A 22,177-nucleotide genomic window follows, 5' to 3' on the forward strand; every position below is an offset into this window, starting at 1 on the left:
AAAGGAAAAGGTTGTTCTTTTACTACAGTAAAATATTTATATTGTGAAAATGTTTGTTACCAAAATATTTTATTTCACAAGAGTAAAGTTGTAATTATACATGATTTTTTAAATGAAGTCGTAACAACAGTAGAATAATCATAATTTAAATCAAATTTAATCAAAATGTAATGAGAACATTTTTTATTTTCAGTGTGTGATGTGATTAATTTCCTTTATACAAAAGTAGTTTGTAATTGTATAAGAATAAAATGTTTTTAATTGAGAGGGGAGTGTCACAATTTAAGGGGTAACATTTTAATTTACAATAATTAAAGAGAGATGATAAAAATAAGGTCAGAATATTTTTTAATAAAGTGGTAGCTTTGCAAGACAGAAATGTAATATTACAAGAAAAGGTTGTCATGTTACGAAAATAAAAGTTTAAGAAACGGTTAAGATTTTTTAAGAGAAAATTTTTACTTAGAAAATATGTATATATTTAGAAATATGTCATAAAAGGAGGCGGGAAAAATCCTAAATTAAAGGCCTACTGAAACCCACTACTACCGACCACACAGTCTGATAGTTTATATATCAATGATGAAATATTAACATTGCAACACATGCCAATACGGCCTTTTTAGTTTACTAAATTACAATTTTTAATTTCCCGCGAAGTATCCTGTTGAAAACGTCGCGGAATGATGACGTGTGCGCGTGACGTCACCGGTGGTAGCGGATATGTTCTCCCAGCACCGATCACGGCTAAAAGTAGTCTGTTTTTATTGCATAATTATACAGTATTCTGGACATCTGTGTTGCTGAATCTTTTGCAATTTGTTCAATTAATAATAGAGACATCAAAGAAGAATACTGTTGGTGGAAAGCGGTGTATTGCAGCTGCCGTTAGCAAAACAAACACAGCCGGTGTTTCTTTGTTTGTTGTGAAGCTTTTATATGGAACAGAGCGGTCAAGCGAACATGTTTCACTACCACATGTCAACCAGCAAGTTTTTGGATGAGAAAATTGTGATATTAAGTCGGCTCTTAACGGAGACTTGAGCTGTCAAAAAGGAAGCTGTGACTTTCTTGGCTCCTTATCGCATAATTACACAGTATTCTGGATTCTGTGTTGCTGAATCTTTTGCAATTTTTTCAATTAATAATGGAGACTACAAAGAAAGACGATGTTGGTGGAAAGCGGTGTATTGCATCCGGCTGTAGCAACACAAACACAGCCGGTGTTTCTTTGTTTGTTGTGAAGCTTTAATATGGAACAGAGCGGTCAAGCGAACCTGTTTCTCTACCACATGTCAACCAGCAGGTTTCGGTGAGAAAATTGTGGTAATAAGTCGGCTCCTACGAGCTTGTGACGTTCCTCCTGCAGCTGTCAAAGAGGAAGCTGCGACTTTCTTGGCTCCTCCGTGGCTTCCCTCAGAGACACTGGCGGTCACCACACCCCTCCGACTTTCAGGTATGACTATGTAATCTCACTAAAACACTAGTAACACAATAAGCAGATAAGGGATTTTCCAGAATTATCCTAGTAAATGTGTCTAATAACATCTAAATTGCTCTCACTGCCCTCATCTTTTTTTTTCCTCTCTTCTAGCCTTTCACTCTCACTATCCTCATCCACAAATTTTTCATCCTCGCTCAAATTAAGGGGGAAATTGTTGCTTTCTCGGTCCGAATCGCTCCAGCTGCTGGTGGCCATGATTGTAAACAATGAGGATGTGAGGAGCTCCACAACCCGTGATGTCACGTGCACAACGTTTGCTACTTCCGGTACAAGCAAGGCCTTTTTATTAGCGACCAAAAGTTGCAAACTTTATCGTCGGTGTTCTCTACTAAATCCTTTCAGCAAAAATATGGCAATATCGCGAAATGATCAAGTATGACACATAGAATGGACCTGCTATCCCCGTTTAAATAAGAAAATCTCATTTCAGTAGGCCTTTAAGAAAAACTAAATCAAACTTTCAAAAGGAAAAAATATTTAGCTTTAAACATTATTAAAGTTGAGAATGTCAATTTAAACTTTTGTACACATTTTACAATAAGTCTGCACATAAAAGTTATAATTACAAGATATATGACCTGATGAGCATATATGTGGACTGCAGGTGTCAGTCTGTCGCATTCAGGAGCCTGTGGGAATTTTGAATCTCCTGGTTAAAACTATGACAGTTTCTGCAAGATAATGCTTTTTTCCCCCCCTTCAAAATACCTCTTGTTTCCCCCCACAATATTTCAACTTGATTTAGTAACAATACAACTTTATTCTCACAATATTTGACTCTTAATTCCTTCCAATATGGCTCTGAACCCGACCGAGACACAGTGTTTGTTCGTCAACATGCTGTAAGGGCTCGTGGGATAATGCAGCATCACTTTGACTTGCCAAAAATATATTCATGATAAATATAAACCTAGTAAAACTTACGGTATCTTTTCAACACAAGCCTCGCTTACTGCAGACACGGCACACAACAAAGTTTCACAATGGACGATTCAGTGCAGACAGTGAACACACCACACGGCTAACATGGGTCAAGAAAACGTTCTCATATTTACTCCATAGCCTCTGAGGTGGGTATAATATTGGCACCGCTCCAACGCACACATGCATGATTCAACTAAAGAGCAACAATGTCATCGTTTTGTTCGCCTAAAATATATCCTTTAAGGGGGTGAAAATGCAAGTGAGCTAGTGTTAGCCTAGCTAGCGCGCTAATGTTAGCCGAGTGCGCTAATACAAACCCCGTTTCCATATGAGTTGGGAAATTGTGTTAGATGTAAATATAAACGGAATACAATGATTTGCAAATCCTTTTCAACTCATATTCAGTCGAATGCACTACAAAGACAAAATATTTTATATTCAAACTCATGAACTTTTTTGTTGTTGTTGCAAATAATTAACTTGGAATTTCATGGCTGCAACAAGTGCCAAAGTAGTTGGGAAAGGGCATGTTCACCACTGTGTTACATCACCTTTTCTTTTAACAACACTCAAATTAACGTTTGAGAACTGAGGAAACTAATTGTTGAAGCTTTGAAAGTGGAATTGTTTACCATTCTTGCTTGATGTACAGCTTAAGTTGTTCAACAGTCTTGTTGTCGTATTTTACGCTTCATAATGTGCCACACATTTTCGATGGGAGACATGTCTGGACTGCAGGCGGGCCAGGAAAGTACCCGCACTCTTTTACTACGAAGCCACGCTGTTGTAACATGTGGCTTGGCATTGTCTTGCTGAAATAAGCAGGGGCGTCTATGATAACGTTGCTTGGATGACAACATATGTTGCTCCAAAACCTGCTAGAACCATTCGGCATTAATGGTGCATTCATAGATGGGTAAGTTACCCATGCTTTGGGCACTAATACAGCCCCATACCCTCACAGATGCTGGCTTTTGAACTTTGCGCCTATAACAATCCGGATGGTTATTTTCCTCTTTGGTCCGGAGGACACCACGTCTACAGTTTCCAAATTTGAAATGTGGACTCGTCAGACCACAGAACACTTTTCCACTTTGCATCAGTCCATCTTAGATGAGCTCGGGCCCAGCGGCATTGTTGATAAATGGCATTCGCTTTGCATAGTAGAGTTTTAACTTACATTTACAGATGTAGCGACCAACTGTAGTTACTGACAGTGGTTTTATGAAGTGTTCCTGAGCCCATGTGGTGATATCCTTTATACACTGATGTCGGTTTTTGATGCAGTACCGCCTGAGGGATCAAAGGTCCGTTGTATCATCGCTTACGTGCAGTGATTTCTCCAGATTCTCTGAACCTTTTGATAATTTTACGGACCGTAGCTGGTAAAATCCCTAAATTCCTTGCAATAGCTCGTTGAGAAATGTTGTTGTAAAACTTTTTGACAATTTGCTTACAAAGTGGTGACCCCTCGCCCCATCCTTGTTTGTGAATTACTTAGCATTTCATGGAAGCTGCTTTTATACCCAATCATGGCACCCACCTGTTCCCAATTAGCCTGCACACCAGTGGGATGTTCCCAATAAGTGTTTGATGAGCATTCCTCAACTTTATCAGTATTTATTGCCACCTTTCTCAACTTTTTTGTCATGTGTTGCTGGCATCAAATGCTAAAGTTAATAATTATTTGCACAAAAAAAAAAGTTTAGCAGTTTTAACATCAAATATGTTGTTTTTGTTGCATATTCAACTGACTATGGGTTGAAAATGATTTCCAAATCATTGTATTCCGTTTATATTTACATCTAACACAATTTCCCAACTCATATGGAAACGGGGTTCGTACTAGCCGGTGGTTGCATTAAACAAGCCATAAATTTGGCTTTAAGGCTAGAAATAATGAAATATAACATGGATTTCAGTGTACAGACTTTAAGTAAAAACTACGTTGAATTGTCTTTGCTCTTCACAAATCAAGTGTGGACACACTTTAAATAGAGAAATATATACACGGGGGTGTTGTTGGTATGTACACTAGGAGAAGAGCTTGTTCACCTTGCTCTACAGTGACTGTTGGGCTATTTTTAAAAAAATATTCATGTTCAGCAACATACAGCGTCCAACTTTTCTTGAAACAAAGTCCAATTCTGGGGCTTTTTCTTTGGCTTGGAGGAGCTTTTTGGGCGCGGACTCCGACTTGCGGTTGGCTCCATGTCACCATTTCTTACTTGAGAGGACACACACACACAGAGGAGGGGTAAGTGAATGCAGCACACAGGTCAAAGGTCATGCATTTGTATCCACCTGGTGGTTGGGAGGCTGCTTGTCGCCGTTGACCCCGAGGAGGATGGCGTCCTCTGTGTTGTCGCTCTTCATTTCAACAACAATGTTGTCTTTGCCCGATTTGTCTTTGGTGCTGCACAACAACAAAAAAAAGCAATACAAACGTATTATAACATAACTCCTGAAGCAAACATGCAAGATGTCTAGAAATGCCTGTAATTTTTGATTTCTGTAAGTTTTACTAAAATCAATTGTTTTTGTAAAGTTTGCAAATAGAAAAAATAGGTTTTACTCACTATGACAGTACACTGTCACACTCAATATTACAGTTATTTAAACATAACTCCCAAACCACACATGCAAAATGGCTAATAATGTCTGGAGAAATGTATCTTTGTTAGTTTTACTGAAGAAAAAAAATATTTTGTATGGTTTGAAAAGTATGGTTTTACTCAATATGACAGTATATCTTTCATACTAAATTTAAAAGTTATATACACATTTTCAAACATAACTTGCATTATGTCTAAAAATGCCTGTGCTATTATATCTCTGTTGGTTTTACTAGAATCAATTGTTTTTGTAGAGTTTGCAAATAGAAAAAAATAGGTTTTACTCACTATGACAGTACACTGTCACACTCAATATTACAGTTATTTAAACATAACTCCCAAACCACACATGCAAAATGGCTAAACATGCCTGGAGGAATGTATCTTTGTGAGTTTCACTGGAAAAAACAATATTTTGTAAAATTTGCGAAGACACAAGTTTGATTTTTACTCAATATGACAGTATATCTTTCATACTAAATATTAAAGTTATATACACATAACTTCAAAACCAAACATGCATTATGTCTAAAAATGCCTTTGCTATTATATCTATGTGGGTTTTACTAGAATAAATTGTTTTTGTAAAGTTTGCAAATAGGAAAAAAATAGGTTTTACTCACTATGACAGTACACTGTCACACTCAATATTACAGTTGTTTGAATATAACTCCTAAACTACACATGCAAAATGGCTAATAATGCCTGAAATAATGCATCCTTGTGAGTTCTACACAAAATATATCCTTTTTTTAGGATTGCATTCACAAAAAGTAGGTTTTTACTCAATATGACAGTAATGTTCTTAGAATCCTGAGATAATGCCAAAAAAGCAATAAAAATGTATTCCAACGTAAGTCCTGAACCAAAAATGCAATATGTCTAAAAATGCCTGTAATTTTTTAATTTCTGTAAGTTTTACTATAATCAATTGTTTTTGTAAAGTTTGCAAATAGAAAAAATAGGATTTACTCTCTATGACAGTACACTGTCACACTCAATATTACAGTTATTTAAACATAACTCCCAAACCACACATGCAAAATGGCTATTAATGCCTGGAGAAATGTATCTTTGTTAGTTTTACTGAAGAAAAAAAATATTTTGTATGGTTTGAAAAGTATGGTTTTACTCAATATGACAGTATATCTTTCATACTAAATTTAAAAGTTATATACACATTTTCAAACCAAACTTGCATTATGTCTAAAAATGCCTGTGCTATTATATCTATGTTGGTTTTACTAGAATCAATTGTTTTTGTAAAGTTTGCAAATAGAAAAAAATAAGTTTTACTCACTATGACAGTACACTGTCACACTCAATATTACAGTTATTTAAACATAACTCCCAAACCACACATGTAAAATGGCTAATAATGTCTGGAGAAATGTATCTTTTTGAGTTTTACTGGAAAAAACAATATTTTGTAAAATTTGCGAAGACACAAGTTTGATTTTTACTCAATATGACAGTATATCTTTCATACTAAATATTAAAGTTATATACACATAACTTCAAACCAAACATGCATTATGTCTAAAAATGCCTGTGCTATTGTATCACTGTGGGTTTTACTAGAATAAATTGTTTTTGTAAAGTTTGCAAATATGAGAAAAATTGGTTTTACTCACTATGACAGTACACTGTCAGACTCAATATTACAGTTATTTAAACATAACTCCTAAACTACACATGCTAAATGGCTAATAATGCCTGAAATAATGCATCATTGTGAGTTCTACACAAAATATATCCTTTTTTTAGGATTGCAATCACAAAAAGTAGTTTTTTAATAAATATGACAGTAATGTTCTTAGAATCCTGAGATAATGCCAAAAAAGCAATAAAAGTGTATTCCAACGTAAGTCCTGAACCACAAATGCAATATGTCCAAAAATGCCTGTAATTTTTAATTTCTGTGAGTTTTACTAGAATCAATTGTTTTTGTAAAGTTTGCAAATAGGAAAAATAGGTTTTACTCACTATGACAGTACACTGTCACACTCAATATTACAGTTATTTAAACATAACTCCTAAACTACACATGCAAAATGGCTAATAATGTCTGGAGAAATGTATCTTTGTGAGTTTCACTGGAAAAAACAATATTTTGTAAAGTTTGCAAAGTATGGTTTTACTCAATATGACAGTATATCTTTCATACTAAATTTAAAAGTTATATACACATAACTTCAAACCAAACATGCATTATGTCTAAAAATGCCTGTGCTATTATATCTCTGTGGGTTTTACTAGAATAAATTGTTTTTGTAAAGTTTGCAAATGGGAAAAAAATAGGATTTACTCACTATGACAGTACACTGTCACACTCAATATTACAGTTGTTTAAACATAACTCCTAAACCACACATGCAAAATGGCTAATAATGCCTGAAATAATGCATCATTGTGAGTTCTACACAAAATATATCATTTTTTTTTAGGATTGCAATCACAAAAAGTATTTTTTTACTCAATATGACAGTAATGTTCTTAGAATCCTGAGATAATGCCAAAAAAGCAATAAAAATGTATTCCAACGTAAGTCCTGAACCACAAATGCAATATGTCTAAAAATGCCTGTAATTTTTAATTTCTGTGAGTTTTACTAAAATCAATTGTTTTTGTAAAGTCTGCAAATAGAAAAAATAGGTTTTACTCACTATAACAGTACACTGTCACACTCAATATTACAGTTATTTAAACATAACTCCCTAACCACACATGCAAAATGGCTAATAATGTCTGGAGAAATGTATCTTTGTGAGTTTTACTGGAAAAAACAATATTTTGTAAAGTTTGCAAAGACACAAGTTTGATTTTTACTCAATATGACAGTATATCTTTCATACTAAATTTAAAAGTTATATACACATAACTTCAAACCAAACATGCACTATGTCTAAAAATGCCTGTGCTATTATACCTCTGTGGGTTTTACTAGAATCAATTGTTTTTGTAGAGTTTGCAAATAGAAAAAATAGGTTTTACTCACTATAACAGTACACTGTCACACTCAATATTACAGTTATTTAAACATAACTTCTAAACTACACATGCAAAATGGCTAATAATGACTGAAATAATGCATCCTTGTGAGTTCTACACTAAATATATCCTTTTTTTAGGATTGCAATCACAAAAAGTAGTTTTTTACTCAATATGACAGTAATGTTCTTAGAATCCTGAGATAAAGCCAAAAAAGCAATAAAAATGTATTCCAACGTAAGTCCTGAACCACAAATGCAATATGTCTAAAAATGCCTGTAATTTTTAATTTCTGTGAGTTTTACTAAAATCAATTGTTTTTGTAAAGTCTGCAAATAGAAAAAATAAGTTTTACTCACTATGACAGTACACTGTCACACTCAATATTACAGTTATTTAAACATAACTCCCAAACTACACATGCAAAATGGCTAATAATGTCTGGAGAAATGTATCTTTGTGAGTTTCACTGGAAAAAACAATATTTTGTAAAGTTTGCAAAGACACAAGTTTGACTTTTACTCAATATGACAGTATATCTTTCATACTAAATATTAAAGTTATATACACATAACTTCAAACCAAACATGCATTATGTCTAAAAATGCCTGTGCTATTATATCTATGTGGGTTTTACTAGAATCAATTGTTTTTGTAAAGTTTGCAAATAGAAAAAAATAGGTTTTACTCACTATGACAGTACACTGTCACACTCAATATTACAGTTATTTAAACATAACTCCTAAACCACACATGCAAAATGGCTAATAATGCCTGAAATAATGCATCCTTGTGAGTTCTACACTAAATATATCCTTTTTTTAGGATTGCAATCACAAAAAGTAGTTTTTTACTCAATATGACAGTAATGTTCTTAGAATCCTGAGATAAAGCCAAAAAAGCAATAAAAATGTATTCCAACCTAAGTCCTAAACCACAAATGCAATATGTCTAAAAATGCCTGTAATTTTTAATTTCTGTGAGTTTTACTAAAATCAATTGTTTTTGTAGAGTTTGCAAATAGAAAAAATAAGATTTACTCACTATGACAGTACACTGTCACACTCAATATTACAGTTATTTAAACATAATTCCTAAACTACACATGCAAAATGGCTAATAATGCCTGAAATAATGCATCCTTGTGAGTTCTACACAAAATATATCCTTTTTTAGGATTGCAATCACAAAAAGTAGTTTTTTAATAAATATGACAGTAATGTTCTTAGAATCCTGAGATAATGCCAAAAAAGCAATAAAAGTGTATTCCAACGTAAGTCCTGAACCACAAATGCAATATGTCTAAAAATGCCTGTAATTTTTAATTTCTGTGAGTTTTACTAGAATCAATTGTTTTTGTGGAGTTTGCAAATAGAAAAAAATAGGTTTTACTGACTATGACAGTACACTGTCACACTCAATATTACAGTTATTTAAACATAACTCCCAAACCACACATGCAAAAAGGCTAATAATGTCTGGAGAAATGTATCTTTGTGAGTTTTACTGGAAAAAACAATATTTTGTAAAGTTTGCAAAGACACAAGTTTGATTTTACTCAATATGACAGTATATCTTTCATACTAAATATTATAGTTATATACACATAACTTCAAACCAAACATGCATTATGTCTAAAAATGCCTGTGCTATTGTATCTATGTGGGTTTTACTAGTATCAATTGTTTTTGTAAAGTTTGCAAACAGAAAAAAAATAGGTTTTACTCACTATAAAAGTACACTGTCACACTCAATATTACAGTTATTTAAACATAACTCCTAAACTACACATTCAAAATGGCTAATAATGACTGAAATAATGCATCCTTGTGAGTTCTACACAAAATATATCATTTTTTTTAGGATTGCAATACCAAAAAGTATTTTTTTACTCAATATGACAGTAATGTTCTTAGAATCCTGAGATAATGCCAAAAAAGCAATAAAAGTATATTCCAACGTAAGACCTGAACCACAAATGCAATATGTCTAAAAATGCCTGTAATTTTTAATTTCTGTGAGTTTTACTAAAATCAATTGTTTTTGTAAAGTTTGTAAATAAAAAAAATAGGATTTGCTCACTATGACAGTACACTGTCACACTCAATATTACAGTTATTTAAACATAACTCCCAAACTACACATGCAAAATGGCTAATAATGTCTGGAGAAATGTATCTTTGTGAGTTTCACTGGAAAAAACAATATTTTGTAAAGTTTGCGAAGACACAAGTTTGATTTGTACTCAATATGACAGTATATCTTTCATACTAAATATTAAAGTTATATACACATAACTTCAAACCAAACATGCATTATGTCTAAAAATGCCTGTGCTATTGTATCTACGTGGGTTTTACTAGAATAAATTGTTTTTGTAAAGTTTGCAAATAGAAAAAAATAGGTTTTACTCACTATAACAGTACACTGTCACACTCAATATTACAGTTATTTAAACATAACTCCTAAACCACACATGAATGTGAGAAAAAAGATGCCATTTGCTAGAGTATGTTCGTGATTAAAAGAGAACAAGTCAGAATATTACAAGGAAGTTGTACATTTACCAGGATATAGTTGGGACAAGAGGAAAAAGTCAAAATTTTACGAAAACCCCAAGTTGTGATTTTACGTGAATATGTAAATAACTAAAAATAACATAATTGGGCAGCACGGTGGAAGAGGGGTTAGTGCGTCTGCCTCACAATGCGAAGGTCCTGGATAGTCCTGAGTTCAATCCCGGGCTCGGGATCTTTCTGTGTGGAGTGTGAAAGTTGTCTGTCTAACTGTGTTGGCTCTGTGATGAGGTGGCGACTTGTCCAGGGTGTACCCCGCCTTCCGCCCGATTGTAGCTGAGATAGGCTCCAACGACCCCGAAGGGAATAAGCGGTAGAAAATGGATGGATAAAAATAACATAAAAAACAATACAGAATACTATATTAAATTGAAATGTGTATAATTTCACCACTTCGAGGCCAACTAACATTAATATTAGTAATAATTATCAGTGTTAATAAATTAAAATAAACAAAAGAATAATACAGAACACTTTTTTAGTGTAAAATTAAAATATAAATATGTATGAATTAATTGCTTGGAGGCCAATTATCATGAATAATTAATCATTATTATTATTAATAATAACTTAAAAAAACAACGAAATACCATTAAAAAATAGACAAGCGGTAGAAATGGATGGATGGATATTTGTGATAAAAGAACGCGTCAAAATGGTATTTGGAAATTCGTAATATGACGAGAAAAGTCCGTAACTGTACAAGAATAAAGTCGTGAATCAATTTTTAATATTACGAGAAAAAAGCTGAAAGTTTTTATTTTGAAGTTCTCTCGAAAGGGCCCTGCGATGTGGTGGCGACTTGTCCAGGGTGTACCCCGCCTTCCGCCCGATTGTAGCTGAGATAGGCGCCAGCGCCCCCCGCGACCCCGAAAGGGAATAAGCGGTAGAAAATGGATGGATGGATGGATGGTTCTCTCGAAAGACAAATGTACGCTTGTAAAATAACATTCTTGTAAAAGTTCGGCTTTTCCTGTCGTTACAAATATATTCTTGTAAATGTACGACTTTCTCGTAAAATGCAGTTTCTCTCTGATTGGAAATATATTTGAGTAAAATTACGCCTTTTTTTTTGTAAAATTTCAGCTTTTTCTGTCTTCATGAATGTATTTTCGTAAAATGACGACTTTCTTTTAAAATGTTGTCATTGTCATTTTAAAAATAGCTTGTTCCCCTCATTACAAATATCTTGAAAAATTATGACTTTTTTTGTAAAACTTTGACTTTTTGTCTTGTAACAAATATATCTATTTTTTTTTAAATTAAAAATTTCTTGCAAAATTTTGGCTTATTTTCCTCATCGCCAATATATTCTCGGAAAATTGGGCCTTTATGGTCAAATGTTGTCCCTTTTGTTCCATTACAAATATAATCTGGTAAAATTACAATTTACTTGCAAAAGTAATTTTTTTTTCTGATTAAATATATTCTGGTAAAATTATGACTTTCTTGAAAAATTTTCACTTTTTTCAGAAAAAATATTTGCTTGTAAAATCACGACTTTCTTATAAAATTTCAACTTTTTTATGATCAAATATTTTATTGTAACAGTACAACTTTCTGGACCTGGGATGAGGTGGTGACTTGTCCAGGGTGTACCCCGCCTACCGCCCGAATGCAGCTGAGATAGGCTCCAGTGACCCCAAAAGGGGACAAGCGGTAGAAAATGGATGGATGGATGGAAAGTACAACTTTCTTGTAAAATGCTTTTTATTTAATTAAATATATCTTCCTAAAATAAAAATTTTTTTGGTCAACTTTTTTCATCGACACTACGTTCTCATCAAATTTCAACTTGTTTGAAAGGGAAATGAACTAGGGATAGTTATATGATGACAACAGAGTTGTAATATTACAAAAAAGGTTCTAATTTGACAAGAATAACGCCATATTTATGGAGCCAGAACACTGCCAGTAAGATTTGGTATGGTAAAAAAAAAAAAATGGACATTGTAGAAAAAGTTGCATTGGCACCAAAACAAGTTTTAAATGCAAAAAAAAAAAAAAAAGATCAAGTGTAAAACTTATATGATATCTTTGTGTTAACCTAGACACACTTTGGGGATGTGGAATAAGTGGTACAGAAATTGATTATGTATTGTTAAATATAGCCATGATATTTGGCAAAACTCCATATGGAACAATACTTTGTGGCTGTGTTTATTCATTTAAAACTTGTAACACCAGACATTCAAAATAGGTGGATTCATGTCTTATTGTATTTTATTGTCAAGTATTATTTTGACTTGTATAAACAATGTGCTGAAAATACCGCTATTGTGATTAATTTCCTGCCTTAATTCCAAATAATAAAACATAGGGGAATACATTCAGATATCCTAAATGATATTCCACGTAATATTTATGTTGCAAATAATACAACATAGGGGGATAGATTTATAAACCCTAAATGATATTCCACATAATATTTACATGTACATTTGAAAGTACAACCTACAACAGGGGTCGGGAACCTTTTTGGCTGAGAGAGCCAAGAAGCCAAATATTTTAAAATGTATTTCCCTAAGAGCCATATAATATTTTTTTTAACACTGAACACAACTAAACACATGCATTTTTAAGTAAGACCAACATTTCCAGAGTATAATAGGTCTCTTATTCTTTATAATAACGTTGTTATTCTGAAGCTAACTGTGGAGGGGTCGTGGCCTGCGGGCCTGCAGCAATGCAGGATGTTGCCAGGACCGGCCTCGAAATCAGCGACAGGTGCGTAGATGGCCCACTTTGGCCTGGCTATCTAATCACCTGTCGCTCTGTTATAAGCAGCAGCCAGGAGGAGAGACAGGGTTGGGGCTGGAGCCAGAGCGAGCGAGGACGAAAGAGAAAAAGACAATTGCTGGAAAGCAACTGAGAGAAAAATAAAATAAAATAAAATTGTAACCCTAAAATAGGCTCTTGGTGGTCTGAAGAACCCCCAGGACGGCAAGCCCCACACTAACCAATAATAAATAAATGACTTCTTACCATTAATGCAACTTCTTGAACATAAAAAAGCATGAGAATGTTTTATATTTTGAATGTTATTTTTAACACTGTGATTACAAGTGGAATTATTCATTACTTATCGTGTTAAGCAATGTCAGCTCAGATTTATCCGAGAGCCGGATGCAGTCATCAAAAGAGCCACATCTGGCTCTAGAGCCATAGGTTCCCTACCCCTGACCTACAACATAGTTTTAAAACATCAACAGCTATAATATAGAGCTGAGGGATTATCCATCCATCCATTTTCTACCGCTTATGCCTTTCAGGGTCGCGGTGGGTTCAGTAGCCTTTTTAAAATTAATTATAAAAATAGGCCGGACTTTTAGGGGAAACATAATATCTGAGTAGTACTTTGTGATGTTTCTGTATGTAATTCAACAAGAAAGAGAAAGAAGATCTCTGCCTTTGTGGGACATCTGCACTTCCTTCACAGGTGTGTTGGTTCTGAGAAGACATCCAACTACAGAACATCAAGTGAGCAAAGCTGATGGTTGATTGCCTGGTTACATTTGATAAAAAAAATTAAACAATCATATAATAAATTCTCGATAAACTATATCATAACTAATAAATAGGGGTAAATGCTTTAAAGTTATTTAATTTGCTTTGTGAAGAGAATTTACACATTGTAATGAATTATTTACATTTGATAAATAACATAAATATATCCTACTAATCTTTTAGTGCGGAAATCAACTGCATATATAAAACCAATTGTAAAAGTAACAAAGTTGACCCAGAGTGCTTTACGACGTAGTCAAAGAGTAATTAAAGTAGGTCACTGGATCATGCTTACGAATACAAGATTTCCTTTCTGAGCAGGATATTAATTTACCGAAAGCGACACATATGCAAGATAAATGTAAAAAACAACAACATTTTGCTTCATATTTTCATATTTCTTCTTATACGGCAGGGGTCGGGAACCTTTTTGGCTGAGAGAGCCGTGAAAGCCAAATATTTTAAAATGTATTTCCGTGAGTGCCATATAATATTTTTTAACACTGAACACAACTAAATGCATGTATTTTTAAGTAAGACCAACATTTTTAGAGTATAATAAGTATTTTATTATTTTTAATAACATTGTTATTCTGGAGCTAATCAATAATAATTAAAATCCTTCTTACCATTAATGCGACTTCTTGAACAGGTGCGGTAGGAAATGGATGGATGAATGGATTAAAATGCATGAGAATGTCCGCATTGCTGGCAGTAAGTCGGACACGTTTCCAGTGAGGGTTGGACTCCGCCAAGGCTGTCCTTTGTCACCGATTCTGTTCATAACTTTTATGGACAGAATTTCTAGGCGCAGTCAAGGCGTTGAGAGGTTCCGGTTTGGTGGCCACGGGATTAGATCTCTGCTTTTTGTAGATGATGTGGTCCTGATGGCTTCATCTGACCGGATGGATCGGTTCGCAGCCGAGTGTGAATGAATGAAAATCAGCACCTCCAAGTCCGAGTCCATGGTTCTCGCCCGGAAAATTGTGGAGTGCCATCTCCGGGTTGGGGAGGAGACCCTGCCCCAAGTGGAGGAGTTCATGTACCTAGGAGTCTTGTTCACGAGTGAGGGAAGAGTGGATCGTGAGATCGACAGGCGGATCGGTGCGGCGTCTTCAGTAATGCGGACGTTGTACCGATCCGTTGTGGTGAAGAAGGAGCTGAGCCGGAAGGCAAAGCTCTCAATTTACCGGTCGATCTACGTTCCCATCCTCACCTATGGTCATGAGCTTTGGGTCATGACCGAAAGGATAAGATCACGGGTACAAGCGGCCGAAATGAGTTTCCTCCGCCGTGTGGCGGGGCTCTCCCTTAGAGATAGGGTGAGAAGCTCTGCCATCCGGGAGGAACTCAAAGTAAAGCCGCTGCTCCTCCACATCGAGAGGAACCAGATGAGGTGGTTCGGGCATCTGGTCAGGATGCCACCCGAACGCCTCCCTAGGGAGGTGTTTAGGGCACGTCCAACCGGTAGGAGGCCACGGGGAAGACCCAGGACACGTTGGGAAGACTATGTCTCCCGGCTGGTCTGGGAACGCCTCGGGATCCCCCGGGAAGAGCTAGACGAAGTGGCTGGAGATAGGGAAGTCTGGGCTTCCCTGCTTAGGCTGCTGCCCCCGCGACCCGACCTCGGATAAGCGGAAGATGATGGATGGATGGATGGATGGCATTATTTTTTAACACTGTGATTATCAGGGGAATTATTCATTACTTATCATGTTAAGAAATGTCAGCTAAGATTTATCTGACCGGGCTACATTATACACCCCGCTAGCACCAAATCCCCCCACCCCCTCCGTGCGTCGGTTAAGGTGGGCAGGTTTGGAGGGGGCGGGGTTTGGTGCAAATGTAGCCAGGAAGAGTCGGGATGCATGGAATTCTGGGTATTTGTTCTTTTGTGTTTATGTTGTGTTACAGTGCCGATGTTCTCCCAAAATGTGTTTGTCATTCTTGTTTGGTGTGTAGTGCGGTGCATATTAGTAAGAGTGTTAAAGTTGTTTATATAAAAACCTTCAGTGTAACCTGTATGGCTGTTGACTAAGTAGGCGTTGCAGTCGCTTTCGTTTGTTGGCAGAGGCTGGACATAAAATGATTGGTCGACCCGCAGATCGCGTGGTGTAAAGGCGGGCGCGACGGCATGTAGTAGAGGAAGTTAAAGACATTGCCATCATTGCACACCCTCAGTATTGTAGTCCAGGCGTAAATTGGAGAATGTCATCTCCGGGTGATTTCTGAGAGAGGCACTAAAATTTGGAAAACTCACGGAATAGTCGTTGGGATCGGCAATTTAGCAGCCGAGCCACATCAGAGTGATCAAAGAGCCGCATGCGGCTCCGGAGCCGCGGGTTGCCGACCCCTGTTCTACGGTGTTTCACTTGCATGTCCAAGTCTAGTAAAACTGCTTCCGGGTAAACTTGTTATAAGCCTCACCCCCTCATGCTGAATCACTCCCATTATTTTGATACCGGAAAAAAAAGAAACAAAATTGTAAGAAAGGAGCGGTCATAAAAACCTTTGAAACACAGAAAAATAGTAAAAGTACTATATTGGATCCACTATGGATTGGACTTTCACAATATCATGTTAGACCCGCTCAACATCCATTGCTTTCGGTCCCCTGCGGTCCTCTCCAAGGTTTCTCCTAGTCATCATTGTCACTGTCACCGACGTCCCATTGGGGTGAGTTTTTCCTTGCCCTTATGTGGGCTCTACCGAGGATGTCGTTGTGGTTTGTGCAGCCCTTTGAGACACTTGTGATTTAGGGCTATATGAATAAACATTGATTGATTGAAAAGTGTACAAAAATATGAATATTGGCATCGAAAACATCCACCAAAAAATATTGTATTTTTTCAAAGTTTTGGCAACAAATGAATACATTTGTTGCCAGAACTTGTTTCCGTGCCAGCATTCCTTTTCAGTAATGTGATAGGTTTTTTTTTTTCAATGTGTAGGATAATCTTTACTGGATCAGACTTGAAACACTCCCCCGCCATGTGCACTTACAGGTCTTGCTTGCCGGAGCGCCCGCAGATCTTTCCTTTTTTGTAGAGGAAGTAGAGGCCGCTGCCCAAGATGGCCAGCAGCAGGATGCAGATGATGACGACTGCAATGATGACACCGCTGCCCTCTGGTGGCAGAAACACACAGAAGACGCAGAGCGTGAGTACAGTCCAAAACACATTTGCAGAGGATGACTGTGAAGCATGCCACAGTGTGCAGGGTTTTAACTTAATACAGTGCAGCTACGAGTCGTCTTTTTTTTTTTTTTTCCAAAACGTGTCCACCTAGAAGGAAAGGAATCATTCCAAAGTGGAGGAAAGGTGAAGTCATATTTGCCAACCTTGAGACCTCCGATTTCGAGAGGTGGGGAGCGTGGTTAAGAGGGGAGGAGTATATTTACAGCTATCCATCCATCCATTTACTACCGCTTATTCCCTTTGGGGTTGTGGGAGGCGCTGGTGCCTATCTCAGCTACAATCGGGCAGAAGGCGGGGTACAAGTCGCCACCTCATCGCAGTATGTGTGGAAATCTTCATTTATAACTTGTATAGCGCTTTTCTACCTTCAAGGTACTCAAAGCGCTTTGACACTACTTCCACATTTACCCATTCACACACACATTCACACACTGATGGAGGGAGCTGCCATGCAAGGCGCCAACCAGCACCCATCAGGAGCAAGGGTGAAGTGTCTTGCTCAGGACACAACGGACGTGACGAGGTTGGTACTAGGTGGGATTTGAACCAAGGCCCCTCGGGTTGCGCACGGCCACTCTGCCACTGCGCCACACTGTCCCTAATTGAATCACTTGTTTATTTTTCAACAAGTTTTAGTTATTTTTATGTGTTTTTTTCCAAATAGTTCAAGAAAGACCACTACAAATGAGCAATATTTTGCACTGTTATACAATTTAATAAATCAGAAACTGATGACGTGCTGTATTTTACTTCTTTATCTTTTTTTTTTTCAACCAAAAATGCTTTGCTCTGATTAGGGGGTACTTGAATTAAAAAAGATGTTCACAGGGGGTACATCACTGAAAAAAGGTTGAGAACCACTGCTCTAAAAGCCGTAAATGTTATTGGCACATATGCATGCACAGTAGATGGCAGTATTGTCCTGTTTAAGAGTGTCACAACATTGCTCTTTACGGTAGACAAAAACGTGACTGCTGTTGTTATGTGTTGTTACCGCGCTGGGAGGACATTAATGAAACTGCCTAAAAATGAAACAAATTAAGAAACCAAGAATTCGCCCTCGATCATTCTACATTTATAACGTCATTGGGCAGACACGCTGTTTATATTGTGGGAAAGCGGTCTGCATGGAGCTGGAGGGGGCGTGGCCTCCAGCTCCGCCTGAATTTCGGGAGATTTTTAGGAGAAAATTTATCCTGGGAGGTTTTCGGGAGAGGCGCTGAATTTCGGGAGTCTCCCGGAAAATCCGGGAGGGTTGGCAAGTATGGGTGAAGTGTGCTGATGTGCATGCATTGGAGAAGGTGCTGGGAATGGTGCTGGTCATTCATCAGGGGAGAGAGAGAGAGCAGGAAGTTGACTCTTTACAAACCTTTCCTGATTCTCTTAGGTGGGATAGCTGTTGCCGTTTGGACTAAAACCACATGAGCACAATTATCAGTGTGAGACAAGAAATAACACACGCACAAACGATACAAGACGGTGATAGTAGCACAGCCGCCCTGTGGAATCGCTTGGCAAGAAACAACATTCTTCCTCAGAGAAATGTTTTGCTCTGACAAACGACAAGACAGAGAAAGGGAGGAAGCAGCAGAAAGATCCACTAATGGGAGTCAGCAGACGTGAACGCGCGCGTTTAAGCATCAGCTGCTTCCTTACAGTCACACTGAGGCATGTACACTGTAACTATACAGCCTCCGTCTGCATGACATCATGCTAATCTCTACATATTCGTACTTTACAGCTTTGCCATGCAAACCATTAACCATGTACTTAAAGGTACACCACAATAGGCATAATTAACATCTGTGTGGAATTGAGTGCACTGCTTTGCTGCAGTCAGCAGAGGCGCTGTCTCAACTAATTAGTGATGTAAAGAAGAACTTGATGTCAGCGATGGGAAGTTGAGACACACTCATGCAGAATTGATGCCTTCCGAAAATAATATTCCTAAAGGTAACGGGGTGGTATTATTACAAGAAGTTTCCAGTTTTTGAGGATAAAGATGGAATATGGAAGGAAAAAAATACATATTTTTCCAGAGAATTAAACTAACATTTCGAGATTGAAGTAATAATAAAAAAGCATCAAGTTTGAGAATAAAGTTTTATGATTAAGATATTTTACAAAAACTTTTTTTTAACAAATGAACCGTGTTACAAGTAAAATTCTGAATTTTACGTGAATGTAGAAAAAGTAAACATATTCCAACATAAAAATGGTAAAATAATGAAGTCGTAATGTAAAGAATGTATTTAATTTATCTTAGTAATTTACAGTTGTAATATTGAGATAAGGTCATAACTCTTTCAGGAATAAAATTGCAATATTAAAAGAGAGTTCCCAATAATACTAATATTTTGTGAAAAAGTCACAATATACATACAAAGTCATATTATGACAAGAAAAAAATCTAAATTGTAAGATAAAAGGTTGTAATTGTTTAAGAATAAACTTGTAATACCACACATATAACAGTAGAACAATACTAATACTGCAAGAAAAAGTCACACTATTGTAAAAAATAAAGTCATAATAGTACAATATGTTTGTAAAGTTATTTTCTAAGAATTATTCATAATATTACCAGTATAAAGTTGTAATGTAATGTAAAAAGGTTGTCATTTTTTTCAAAGAACATTTTTAATACAAGAAAAAGGTTACATTTTTCAAAAATACAATTTGCAATATTAAGGGAAATTTCAGGCTTGCCACTGACAGTTTGTTTGTGTTTTAGTTTTTCCTCTGTGTGTTTGGTATTTCCTGTTTTTAGTTCCTGTCAGCGCTCTTATTTTGTCTGTTTCCTGTTTTTTTCCCTGTGCGCTGTTTTCCCCTCAACTGCGGCTGATTGGCACCTGGCCACACCTGGTGTCAATCAGCCCGCTGCTATTTAGACCTGTCTTCCCATCCAGTCAGTGCTGGATTATTGTCATGGATTGTATTGTCACTTCTTGTCGTTGCTACCTGTCGTATCATGTCTTGTCAATGCAGCGTTGCGGTAAGCTATGCTTGATTGCGGTTTTTAGCTTACTGCCTTTGTTCCCTGCTTCCAAGTTTGTTTTCATATTACATGTACGACTTCTGTGTCCTGCTCGATACCTGCTAGCTTCCATGCTAGGCCTTTTTGTTTTTGCTAGCTTCCATGCTAAACTCTGTTTATTTTCTAGTTCCCATGCTAGCTCCCTTTGTTTGTTATCCGCCTAGTGCATGCTATTTGTTGTACCTCTTTGGTTTGTTCTTGTTTTAGTATTTTTAAAGGAAATCATGTTTTCCTACTCATTGCCTGCCTCCTTCTCTGCATCTTGGGGTTCGTCACAAACAAACTCTGACAGGAAAGTCATGGTTTTACCACAATGACATTATTATTGTGAGGAAAAGTCACGATAGAATAACACTATAATATGATATAACTATAGTATATTACGTAATATTTTTTGGCAGAATGTATTTTTAAAAAGAATAACTTTTTCCTCAAAACTTTTTTTACGGAATACAAGAAAAAAAGTTAAATTTTTCTAAAAAAAAAATGTATAGTATGTGAAACAAGTTTCAATTTTATGAAACTTTATTGTTCAAATTTTTATATATGTTAGGGATGGGCATTGTAACTGATTGATTTTTCATCAAAAATAATCAATTATGTAAGGGTTGAGGGTGCCGGAGTGCAATACTCGGCTGCAAACAGCAGAGGCGCTGTTGCTTCTTTCTCACAACTGTTGTAAAACCCAACCCAAAAGCAGTTAGGTAAACCATAATTGGCACAGTGAATATTAAACTAATAACTTGTGTGGAGTTGAGCGCACTACTTGGCTGCAACCAGCAGAGGCACTGTTGTTTAGTTTGTGATGTAGAGTGGAAGAACATGCTGTCAGAGAAAAACATATTTAAAAAATGATAAATGAAAATGAAGTTGAATGCCCATCCCTAGCAATAATATCAATCATGAATACCAAGCATCTGAGCAGGCATATTGCACCCTCTAGTGGCCATTTGTGTGTTGCAGCTGTGCAGTGCGAGGCGGGTAAATATAGAGCTGCTGGCTGTCTTCTTACCTGTGCTAGAGGAAATAGTGCTTGTGCGTACGGTGGTGGCTGCTGCTGTGGTGTGTACGACTGAAAAAAGGTAAGAGGCACACACATGGAGGGGACATTACAGTATGTTAACACACATAACGACGAGGAGGACGACACGTGGCGAAGCGCTTTAAACACAATAATTAGACGTGACACGAAACAAAAGAGTGGAGGCAGGGTTGGCAAACTCGAGCAGGAACTCACTAGCTTTGATTTTGAAGGCGACAGCGTCAGCGCCATACTGGTTGGAGGCGTTGCAGAAGGCCGTGAGGTCGGATGTCACCGCCACGCTCGCCACGCTGATGATGCCGTCCTCCAGCTCTACTTCGGACGTGGTCTCCAAGACCTGGTGCAGCAACACAGACGGAAGTTCCATGTTCATAATGTCATCAGATTTCAACATATCATTTCGACCCCAAAAAGGGAATAAGCGGTAGAAAATGGATGGATGGCATTTAGACTAGGGATGTGCCAATCGGTATCGGCCGATTGTCCTGAAAAATTACATGATCGTCATGATAGGTTTTTCCGTCATCGTTAATGCGTTTTATTGCTGACACTGGCCGACACTATTTATTTTTAGTCGCTCAGCTGCTAATTATTAGGGTGATTAATAGGCTAATTGTGTGGAGTCACTCTGGGAAGCTAATATAAATCACCTCAATTATGAAAAAAATAATAATAATTTATTTGTTTTTTTAGTATCTTTATCACGTACCATTATCACTGGAGGATGTTTAACATGTTACACACAAAGGAAGAGAATAATGAACTAGTTTGAATATTGTGTTGA

At 36.7% G+C, this 22,177-nt stretch overlaps 1 protein-coding gene across 4 annotated transcripts in view; it reads right to left on the reverse strand.

The window, feature by feature from the left end:
* mcamb (melanoma cell adhesion molecule b) overlaps positions 1 to 22,177 on the reverse strand; it is a 126,132-nt gene that overhangs the window by 857 nt on the left and 103,098 nt on the right. For 2 of the 4 annotated variants that reach the window (XM_061878665.1, XM_061878666.1), the window contains exons 12-17: positions 21,589 to 21,730; positions 21,364 to 21,423; positions 18,684 to 18,725; positions 17,121 to 17,244; positions 4,733 to 4,844; positions 1 to 4,655 (exon numbers count right to left, since the gene is read on the reverse strand). The exon at positions 1 to 4,655 is cut by the window's left edge and continues 857 nt beyond it. In XM_061878665.1, coding sequence (XP_061734649.1) covers positions 4,653 to 4,655; positions 4,733 to 4,844; positions 17,121 to 17,244; positions 18,684 to 18,725; positions 21,364 to 21,423; positions 21,589 to 21,730 — 483 coding nt within the window. In that variant the 3' untranslated portion in view covers positions 1 to 4,652. The remainder of the gene's footprint in view (positions 4,656 to 4,732; positions 4,845 to 17,120; positions 17,245 to 18,683; positions 18,726 to 21,363; positions 21,424 to 21,588; positions 21,731 to 22,177) is intronic. The other 2 variants (XM_061878667.1, XM_061878668.1) reach the window with 2 other exon arrangements.

This window comes from Nerophis ophidion, linkage group LG18 (genome assembly GCF_033978795.1).
Source record: "Nerophis ophidion isolate RoL-2023_Sa linkage group LG18, RoL_Noph_v1.0, whole genome shotgun sequence".
In the NCBI taxonomy this organism is placed as follows: Eukaryota; Metazoa; Chordata; class Actinopteri; order Syngnathiformes; family Syngnathidae; genus Nerophis; species Nerophis ophidion.